The sequence below is a fragment of the Pygocentrus nattereri genome, chromosome 7 (genome assembly GCF_015220715.1).
Source record: "Pygocentrus nattereri isolate fPygNat1 chromosome 7, fPygNat1.pri, whole genome shotgun sequence".
Classification (NCBI taxonomy): domain Eukaryota; kingdom Metazoa; phylum Chordata; class Actinopteri; order Characiformes; family Serrasalmidae; genus Pygocentrus; species Pygocentrus nattereri.
Window position 1 is genome coordinate 46,930,468 of NC_051217.1, and position 10,880 is coordinate 46,941,347.

General features: G+C 51.2%; 1 protein-coding gene across 1 annotated transcript in view; it reads left to right on the forward strand.

Moving 5' to 3' along the window:
* Nucleotides 1-1,970: 1,970 nt before the first annotated feature.
* trpm7 (transient receptor potential cation channel, subfamily M, member 7) overlaps nucleotides 1,971-10,880 on the forward strand; it is an 82,721-nt gene continuing 73,811 nt past the window's right edge. Inside the window, exon 1 of the mRNA XM_017685812.2 lies at nucleotides 1,971-2,132. Within this exon, the coding sequence (XP_017541301.1) occupies nucleotides 2,130-2,132 (3 nt within the window). The 5' untranslated portion in view covers nucleotides 1,971-2,129. The remainder of the gene's footprint in view (nucleotides 2,133-10,880) is intronic.

Below are 10,880 nucleotides of genomic sequence, written 5' to 3' on the forward strand. Positions count from 1 at the left end.
TGTTGGAGAGGGTCTAGATTAGTCCAGGTGGATGTTGGTGAAGGTCTAGATTACTGCAGGTGGATGTTGGAGAGGGTGTAGATTAGTCCAGGTGGATGTTGGAGAGGGTCTAGATTAGTCCAGGTGGATGTTGGTGAAGGTCTAGTGTAGTCCAGGTAGATGTTGGAGAGGGTCTAGATTAGTCCAGGTGGATGTTGGTGAAGGTCTAGACTAGTCCAGGTAGATGTTGGAGAGGGTCTAGATTAGTCCAGGTGGATGTTGGTGAAGGTCTAGATTAGTCCAGGTGGATGTTGGTGAAGGTCTAGTGTAGTCCAGGTAGATGTTGGAGAGGGTCTAGATTAGTCCAGGTGGATGTTGGTGAAGGTCTAGACTAGTCCAGGTAGATGTTGGAGAGGGTCTAGATTAGTCCAGGTGGATGTTGGTGAAGGTCTAGACTAGTCCAGGTGGATGTTGGTGAAGGTCTAGTGTAGTCCAGGTGGATGTTGGTGAAGGTCTAGACTAGTCCAGGTGGATGTTGGAGAAGGTCTAGACTAGTCCAGGTGGATGTTGGTGAAGGTCTAGTGTAGTCCAGGTAGATGTTGGAGAGGGTCTAGATTAGTCCAGGTGGATGTTGGTGAAGGTCTAGACTAGTCCAGGTAGATGTTGGAGAGGGTCTAGACTAGTCCAGGTGGATGTTGGTGAAGGTCTAGACTAGTCCAGGTGGATGTTGGTGAAGGTCTAGTGTAGTCCAGGTGGATGTTGGTGAAGGTCTAGTGTAGTCCAGGTAGATGTTGGAGAGGGTCTAGATTAGTCCAGGTGGATGTTGGTGAAGGTCTAGACTAGTCCAGGTAGATGTTGGAGAGGGTCTAGACTAGTCCAGGTGGATGTTGGTGAAGGTCTAGACTAGTCCAGGTGGATGTTGGTGAAGGTCTAGTGTAGTCCAGGTGGTTGTTGGTGAAGGTCTAGTGTAGTCCAGGTAGATGTTTGAGAGGATCTAGATCAGTCCAGGTGGATGTTAGTGGGATAATCTAATCAGTCTTATACAAATCAGTTAGATCAGTTTGGGATGTGTCCAGATTGGGTCGCGTCTAATGAACGTGACAAATTAATGTGTATTTTTATGTTTTTACATTTTTAAAGTTTGATGTAAAATATCTGCTTAATGTTTATGACGGTTTGTGATGCCCACAATCGTTCTATATAGACCTCAAGGATCTATATGGAACCATTCCCTTTAAAGAACCCTTGAAGCACCACCTTTTTTTAGAATGTAAGAGCGTGTTTTCAACCATTTCATGCCAAAATTGGTTCTTTGGCTGTTGAAATGGTTCTGCAGCCTGATGGAGAACACTTTTGTTTATGGTTCTACACGGCACGAAAGGCCCCAAAACGAGTCCAAGCTTGACCTCATAACAGCAAGGACACAAAAGGGTTCTCATGGTTTTCAGCAGAATCATTCCCTTCACTAAAGAACCCTTGAAGAACCTTTTTTCATTCTTTTTTCATCAAGTGTGATGGTTCGATACAGCACCAGAACGGTTTCTTCTCCTCGTCACAGCAGCAGAGCCCGTTTTGAACACAGAACATAGAACCGTTCTGCATCAAAGCGTACCCATGGCACACGCTTCTAAACAGAACCACCACCTGTGCTGAAGAACGTTTGAAGAACCGTCTGGAGTGGGTAGCGGTGGGTGATCCAGGTCCGCATAGTAAAGTCCCTCCCCAGGATTTTGTTCCAACCGCTCGACTCCTCTCATTTGCTCTATCCAGCAGGAAAGGTGTCCGGGCAGTTGGAGCAAAACCCTGGGGAGGGTTTGTTACCTTCTGGATCTGGATTCGCCGCCTCTCGGCGTGTGTGGGGTTGCAGGCCTCGGTTCGGGACGCGGCCCGTGTGAGTAAACGAGTGCGCCAATCGTCGACAGGCTCCGCCCCTCCCTGGCTCAGACACGCCCCGCCCCCTGAGCACGTGACCGCGCGCGGGCTGACTCAGCTGACCCTCGCGCAGGCAGGCAGGCAGGCAGGCAGCAGCGCGCTGTGCGTCAGTGTGGATCCGCAGCGGAATGAGCGACACGCAGCCGGGCTCCCGCAGCGACCCCGCCGCCCGTAGATGGCCCAACTCCCCGGATCGCTGAGCCCCAACGGTGGAGAGAATGGTACGGTCCCCCGCCGCTCGCTCCCCGCCTCCTCCGGCGCGCAGCCCGCGCTGCTGCGCGGCCGGTGCCGCTGCCATGCTAACGGGGCTAACGCAGCGCCTGCTAACCGGCCAGCTGCCGCGCTCGGACCCGAACCCCGCCGGCCAGCTGCGCGCTGAGCCGTTAAAGGGACGGTCCGCCGAGTTTGGGGTGAATCGCTTAACTGCTGCTTTTCTGGGCTTTGGCTCGGTCCCTGTTTGCTTGTGTCGGCTTCCTCTTCGCCAGCTACGTGTTCGCTGTTGCCGGTCCACCTTAAGCGGTGCAGCTGCCGCGCTGTTTAAGGTGGAACGGGAAAGGCAGAGTAGCCGTAGCTTAACACGCTCAACCTGCAGCATTAAACACGACAACACCGCCAACACGCCGCGGTTTGTGTGGCTCTTCCCTCCAGTGAGCTCGTTATACGGCGTGTGTGGCTGTGACGGTGCAGTAAACACGCCGCTGAGACCCGCGGCGCTCCGGGTCGCTCGGTGCTGAGGACTGGGGCGGGCTGAGCAGCCACATAATGAGTGTTTATAAATGTGTGTGTGTGTGTGTGTGTGTGTGTGTGTGTGTGTGAGTGTTTGGAGGTGGGCTGCTGTGCCTGGGGTACTTTATACACTTCACTGCCGTGCCTGGTCTTGGGGTTTTGGACTGGATGGCAGTGATGAGGTTCAGGCTTCCACCCACTTTACAATAAGGTCCTGTGTAATTTAGGAGGTTCAGAAGCAAACGGAGCGGTTTGGTGTTAAACTCTCTGTTGTAGATAAACTTGTTCCCAGTGGTGGTGATGGGAACCAGACGTCTCCCTCTAAAAGCTCCTCACAGTGGTGGTGATGGGAACCAGACGTCCCTCTAAAAGCTCCTACAGAAAGTTCCTACATGAGCTGGTTCTGAATTCACTGCCTGATGACTGAGACGCTGTTTTATGAGAGTTTAGAGAACTTCAACTCCATTCATGGTGGAGAGAGACATGCAGGGCGCTGGGCGGCAAAATAGTCCCCAAAGAAAACTCATTATTCCAGATTTTCCACTGTTTTCCATCATCAACATTCCATATAAGCTCAGGAGACTCGTGTAGGTTCTCTGGTGGTTCTGGATGGTAAATAAAGTGTCTATATCTGTGTTGTAGTCATGGCGACGCCTGGTTCCCATCACCACCACTGTAAAGCCGTCTGAACCGTTTCACACCAAACCCTCTGAACCTCTCTGACTACACCTCACACACTGGATTATGGGGGAATTTTGGAAGTTCAGTGGGATTGCCCTCCTGCTGGTGTGGCGGGCCACAGCGAAGGAGGACCCTGATCTTTGCGAGCGGAGCTGTAAATCATTACACCGTCTTAATCCCTCCACCTCTCTCTCCTCTGGCTCCGTGGATTATAGCAGCTCCGCGGCGAGACAGTGTGACTATATTCTCAGCGGCGTTCCTGGTTCTGTTACTTCCACACTAATCTAGTCCTTTAGCGTGACTGTTAGCTGTGACATGTTCCTCTGGTTCCTCTGGTTTGGAGATGCGGTACGTCCTCAGGACTTCAGTGGGTGTCAGCAGAGCTGCAGGTGGAGATGCTCTGATCCCAGTTAATCGGTTCCGATACCTGAACTTTGTGCATCGGCCGATGCCGAGTATCTCCATAAGTTCCGTTCTGTAAGTCAGAGGAGGAACTAAGTTAAGAGACCCTCATTCGTCCCACAGTGGGAAAAATTCACCTCCGCGTTTATCCCATCCAACCACACACACACTAGGGGGCAGTGAGCACACTTGCCCGGAGCGGTGGGCAGCCCTATCCCCAGTGCCCGGGGAGCAGGTTGGGGTCAGGTGTCTTACTCAAGGACTCCGGTTCCCTGACCTCCCGCCCACGACTGCCCCGCTCTTGTTTATAAGAGTAAAGAGCTACAGTCGCGTTGTCAGTGTAACTGGAGCGTAAAAACCTTTGAACTCCGTGTTTGTTATTGGTGAGCGGTGCCGCCGGCCCTGTTGGCTCTTGTTTAAAGTGAGATTATCCAGTTCACCTGTAACCACAGTGTGGATATTCTAGCCGTTATAAGATGAGTTATGATGCAGACGTACAGGTTTTCACTGATACAGTGCCGGGAAAAGTTCCTGCACGGGGCTTTTATTTTGACAGCGTAGAGAAACGACCGGATACAGTTGGATACAGTAGTATGATCGGGATCCTGTAGCGGGACACAGTAGTGGGATCGGGATCCTGTAGCTGGATCCTGTAGCGGGACACAGTAGTGGGATCGGGATCCTGTAGCTGGATCCTGTAGTGGGACACAGTAGCGGGATCGGGATCCTGTAGCTGGATCCTGTAGCGGGAGCATACTTCATGATTATCTTCTCGGCTAATAAAACCAGCTTTCCTGATGTTTTGGAATAATGTGATTCAAGTGAAGAGTGACCGCGGCTAAGAGACGTAACGAATGTGTATCGGAACACCGTGTCCGGCTTGTTAATTGAGGTCGGAGTCAGTGCTGGTCCAATCCAGAGTATCGGATCGATGCATCAGTCGCTGCGGGTGGCGATCTGAGTGAAAATAGACCAGCTGACCCTGCCTGTGTCCTGTGGAGGCCTGAGAGAGAAGCAGACAGAGAGAGAAAGTGCTAGATACGGCGCTTTTCTGGGTTCTAAAGGGTTCTAAATAGCACCAAATAGCTTGTAACTGTAGCAGAACTGTTATTGACCCTGTACAGCGCAGTCTCCATCAGTCCGAAGAACCACTTCGCAGTGCAGAGAACCGTTTAACCACGCAAAGCGTTCTTTGTGCTCACGGTTCTGTATTGAGGCGTTTTGTTTACTGAAGAACTTTTGAAGGACCGTCTTTGTGAAGGGTGTGCGCACCTGACTGGTCTCAGGTGTTCATGACTGCGTTCTTACAGCCGCGTAATTAAGTAGTTCTAAATAAATAGAATGTACTACGTGCTTTAATCAGGGCTGCACGATGAGGTCGTAATCAAATCGGTATTGGTGGAGATTTTCTGATATTCCACGTCGATGTTTGATTCCGTATTCTTTGCGCTCCAGAAATTGAAACCCCAGAGAAATAAACATCAGATTTCTGTGAGACGCTCATCCAGGACAGAGTTCCTCTTTCTGTATGTTATAAAAGTGTCGACGTCAGATTTCAGAGTCGGCCCAGATCAGCGCATCCCTACAGGTAACACGCTTTACCGCGCGGGTGAGCGTCAGCTGTAGTCCACAGGTTACCTGCTTCAGCACAGGCTGTAGTCCATGCGTTCAATCAGAATTCAGAATTCCCCAGAATCCAGAGTGTGAGGTGTAATCAGAGGTTCAGAGGGTTTGGTGTGAAGTGGTTCAGACGTCTTTACAGTGGTGGTGATGGGAACCAGGCGTCGCCATAACTACAACACAGATATAGACACTTTATTTACCATCCAGAACCACCAGAGAACCTACACGAGTCTTCTGAGCTTATATGGAATGCTGATGATGGAAAACAGTGGAAAATCTGGAATAATGAGTTTTCTTTGGGGACTATTTTGCCGCACAGCGCCCTGCATGTCTCCCTCCACCATGAATGGAGTTGAAGTTCTCTAAACTCTCATAAAACAGCGTCTCAGTCATCAGGCAGTGAATTCAGAACCAGTTCATGTAGGAACTTTCTGTAGGAGCTTTTAGAGGGACGTCTGGTTCCCATCACCACCACTGTGAGGAGCTTTTAGAGGGACATCTGGTTCCCATCACCACCACTGTGAGGAGCTTTTAGAGGGGGACGTCTGGTTCCCATCACCACCACTGTGAGGAGCTTTTAGAGGGGACGTCTGGTTCCCATCACCACCACTGTGAGGAGCTTTTAGAGGGGACGTCTGGTTCCTATCACCACCACTGTGAGGAGCTTTTAGAGGGACGCCTGGTTCCTATCACCACCACTGTGAGCAGCTCTGACTCGGAGTCTAGCGCACGATTAAATACGACTTCACTGTTTATGAACTCTAAATTTTTCTCATACGCTTTAATAGAAGCTTCAGCAAAGACTGTTCGGTCAGCGCTGGAGCTCTGCGGGCTCACCGGTCAGCGCTGGGACTGCATCGCTGACCCGGAGGGACCACGGCCTGCGTGTTCTCACCAGCATGATGAGCCCAAACATCTTCGCTCTAATAATATTGACGTTACAGGGACGTCCAGTTGAGGCTCCTGACTTTAAAAGCTTTTAGTGGTTTTTCGGTGCCGAGTGTGAGTGAGCTAATGAAATTACGTCCGCAGTGACCGTACCTCACAGGGCCAGTGCGGGTCAGCGCGGCGTTTATTCCTTTGTTTTTATTTACGTTTGTGCGCTGCCTCTGTGATATTAGTCCTTTATCGAATTATTAGACATGATAAAACACCTGATCATCATAAACCCCAGCACAGCCCGTTCACCCAGTCCAGTGCGGGTGATAAAGCAGCTTTATGGTTCTGTCATGATGTCTTAGTGTTTTAGTAGAGTTTACCTTCCACCCCACACACTTAAACAGGGTTCCTCTTAGGTTCTTCAGTAAAGGGAATGGTTTTGTTTAGAACCAAAGGTTTTATATAGAACCTTTTGTATGCTTAACTAGTTCTTCACAGGGTCAGATTGTTCTTCAGATTCATGGGGAATGTGGGTTCTATATAGGACCAAAAGAGAGAAGACTAACCGTAACAGAACCTTTTTGGCGCTATATAGAGCCCACGTTCTCCATTAAGCGTGTAAATGTTTGTGTTTAGCACTCGTGGCTTTAAATAGAACCGTTCCTTTTGCCAAACCCCTTGGAGAAGCGTGTTTCCTCAGCGTTCCCTCTCCGGGTGCAGTAGTGCTCCGGCGTGTGTGGTAGTCCAGCGTAAACAGGCAGGATGAGGTGAGCAGCCGTCTGGTGATCTCACGGCTGAGGAGCCGCTTTATTGGCATTAACGTGGGATTTCAGTGCAGTGGTGAACACTCCTGTCTGATTACGGGTTTAGAGGCCGAGACCTCGAGAACCCCTCATTACAGCCGTGCCGCGCTTAAAGGGGCAGAGACGGGACGGCGCAGAACGGTCCAGCTTTACTGGAAATATACTCACTGATTTATTACCTACTGTCCATTTTCACTGTCCGCAGAGCAAGGGGGTCACTCTCAGCACTGCTGTGACGCTGACGTGGTGGTGTGTTAGGGTGTGTTGCGCTGGTGCAAGAGGATAAGACAGCATATTACATTTACATTTACGGCATGTGGCTGACGCTCTCATCCAGAGCGACTTACGGTTTGATCATTTTTGCACAGGTAGGCGAAGGCGGCGTTAGGAGTCTTGCCCAAGGACTCTTATTGGTTTAGTGTAGGGGGCTTACCCAGGTGGGGACTGAACCCCAGTCTACAGTAGAGAAGGCAGAGGTGTTACCCACTACACTAACCAACCAGGTTAGTGCTGCTGGAGGTTGTAACCACTGTGTCCACTCACTGTCCACTCTGTTAGAGACTCCTACCTTGTCGGTCCACCTTGTAGATGTAAACTCATGGCGGAATATAACTTGTTGTATGAAGTGCCGCTTTAAAGTAGTGGGAGTTCTGTTTGACTGTCGGAATGGCCCTCGCTCTCCCAGCCGGGACTGGGAAAGACTTTCCTTCACACAGTGACTTAAGAGTCACATGCCTCAGCTTATTGTAATGCCCGTCCTGTGAGAGAGGGAGAGAGAGACAGAATTGGGAGAGAGGGAGAGAGACAGAATTGGGGGAGAGAGAGAGAGGCAGAATTGGGGGAGAGAGAGAGAGAGAGAGGCAGAATTGGGGGAGAGAGAGAGAGAGAGAGAGAGAGGCAGAATTGGGGGAGAGAGGGGGAGAGACAGAATTGGGAGAGAGAGAGACAATTGGGAGAGAGAGAGAGACAGAATTGGGGGAGAGAGAGAGAGAGACAGAATTGGGGGAGAGGGAGAGAGACAGAATTGGGGGAGAGGGAGAGAGACAGAATTGGGGGAGAGAGAGAGGCAGAATTGGGGGAGAGAGAGACAATTGGGAGAGAGAGAGAGGCAGAATTGGGGGAGAGAGAGACAATTGGGAGAGAGAGAGAGACAGAATTGGGGGAGAGAGAGAGAGAGAGAGAGACAGAATTGGGGGAGAGGGAGAGAGACAGAATTGGGGGAGAGAGAGAGAGAGAGAGAGACAGAATTGGGAGAGAGAGAGAGAGAGAGACAGAATTGGGGGAGAGAGAGAGAGAGAGACAGAATTGGGGGAGAGAGAGAGAGAGAGACAGAATTGGGGGAGAGAGAGAGAGAGAGAGACAGAATTGGGGGAGAGAGAGAGAGAGAGAGACAGAATTGGGGGAGAGAGAGAGAGAGAGAGACAGAATTGGGGGAGAGAGAGAGATAGACAGAATTGGGGGAGAGAGAGAGAGGCAGAATTGGGGGAGAGAGAGAGAGGCAGAATTGGGGGAGAGAGAGAGAGAGAGGCAGAATTGGGGGAGAGAGGGGGAGAGAGAGAGGCAGAATTGGGGGAGAGAGAGACAGAATTGGGAGAGAGAGAGACAATTGGGAGAGAGAGAGAGACAGAATTGGGGGAGAGAGAGAGAGAGAGAGAGACAGAATTGGGGGAGAGGGAGAGAGACAGAATTGGGGGAGAGAGAGAGGCAGAATTGGGGGAGAGAGAGACAATTGGGAGAGAGAGAGAGGCAGAATTGGGGGAGAGAGAGACAATTGGGAGAGAGAGAGAGACAGAATTGGGGGAGAGAGAGAGAGAGAGACAGAATTGGGGGAGAGGGAGAGAGACAGAATTGGGGGAGAGAGAGAGAGAGAGAGAGAGAGACAGAATTGGGGGAGAGAGAGAGAGAGACAGAATTGGGGGAGAGAGAGAGAGAGAGAGACAGAATTGGGGGAGAGAGAGAGATAGACAGAATTGGGGGAGAGAGAGAGAGGCAGAATTGGGGGAGAGAGAGAGAGAGAGGCAGAATTGGGGGAGAGAGAGACAATTGGGAGAGAGAGAGAGACAGAATTGGGGGAGAGAGAGAGAGAGAGACAGAATTGGGGGGAGAGGGAGAGAGACAGAATTGGGGGAGAGAGAGAGAGACAGAATTGGGGGAGAGAGAGAGATAGACAGAATTGGGGGAGAGAGAGAGAGGCAGAATTGGGGGAGAGAGAGAGAGAGAGACAGAATTGGGAGAGAGAGGGGGAGAGACAGAATTGGGGGAGAGAGAGAGAGGCAGAATTGGGGGAGAGAGAGAGAGGCAGAATTGGGGGAGAGAGAGAGAGGCAGAATTGGGGGAGAGAGAGAGAGGCAGAATTGGGGGAGAGAGAGAGAGAGGCAGAATTGGGGAGAGAGAGAGAGAGAGAGGCAGAATTGGGGGAGAGAGAGAGAGGCAGAATTGGGGGAGAGAGAGAGAGAGGCAGAATTGGGGGAGAGAGAGAGAGAGGCAGAATTGGGGAGAGAGAGAGAGAGGCAGAATTGGGGGAGAGAGAGAGAGAGGCAGAATTGGGGGAGAGAGAGAGAGAGGCAGAATTGGGGGAGAGAGAGAGAGAGGAGAGAGGCAGAATTGGGGGAGAGAGAGAGAGAGAGAGAGAGAGAGAGAGAGAGAGAGAGAGAGAGAGAGAGAGAGAGAGACAGAATTGGGAGAGAGAGGGGGAGAGACAGAATTGGGAGAGAGAGAGACAATTGGGAGAGAGAGAGAGACAGAATTGGGGGAGAGAGAGAGAGAGACAGAATTGGGAGAGAGGGAGAGAGACAGAATTGGGAGAGAGGGAGAGAGAGACAGAATTGGGAGAGAGAGAGAGAGACAGAATTGGGGGAGAGAGAGAGAGACAGAATTGGGGGAGAGAGAGAGAGACAGAATTGGGGGAGAGAGAGACAATTGGGAGAGAGAGAGAGACAGAATTGGGGGAGAGAGAGAGAGAGACAGAATTGGGAGAGAGGGAGAGAGACAGAATTGGGAGAGAGGGAGAGAGACAGAATTGGGAGAGAGAGAGAGAGACAGAATTGGGGGAGAGAGAGAGAGACAGAATTGGGGGAGAGAGAGAGAGACAGAATTGGGGGAGAGAGAGAGAGACAGAATTGGGGGAGAGAGAGAGAGACAGAATTGGGGGAGAGAGAGAGAGAGAGAGACAGAATTGGGGGAGAGAGAGAGAGAGGCAGAATTGGGGGAGAGAGAGAGAGACAGAATTGGGGGAGAGAGAGAGAGGCAGAATTGGGGGAGAGAGAGAGAGAGAGAGAGACAGAATTGGGAGAGAGAGGGGGAGAGACAGAATTGGGAGAGAGAGAGACAATTGGGAGAGAGAGAGAGACAGAATTGGGGGAGAGAGGGAGAGAGACAGAATTGGGAGAGAGAGGGAGAGAGACAGAATTGGGAGAGAGAGAGACAATTGGGAGAGAGAGAGAGACAGAATTGGGGGAGAGAGGGAGAGAGACAGAATTGGGAGAGAGAGAGACAATTGGGAGAGAGAGAGAGACAGAATTGGGGGAGAGAGGGAGAGAGACAGAATTGGGGGAGAGAGGGAGAGAGACAGAATTGGGGGAGAGGGAGAGAGACAGAATTGGGGGAGAGAGAGAGAGAGAGAGGCAGAATTGGGGGAGAGAGAGAGAGGCAGAATTGGGGGAGAGAGAGAGAGGCAGAATTGGGGGAGAGAGAGAGAGGCAGAATTGGGGGAGAGAGAGAGAGAGGCAGAATTGGGGGAGAGAGAGAGAGAGGCAGAATTGGGGGGAGAGAGAGAGAGGCAGAATTGGGGGAGAGAGAGAGAGACAGAATTGGGGGGGAGAGAGAGAGACAGAATTGGGGGAGAGGGAGAGAGAC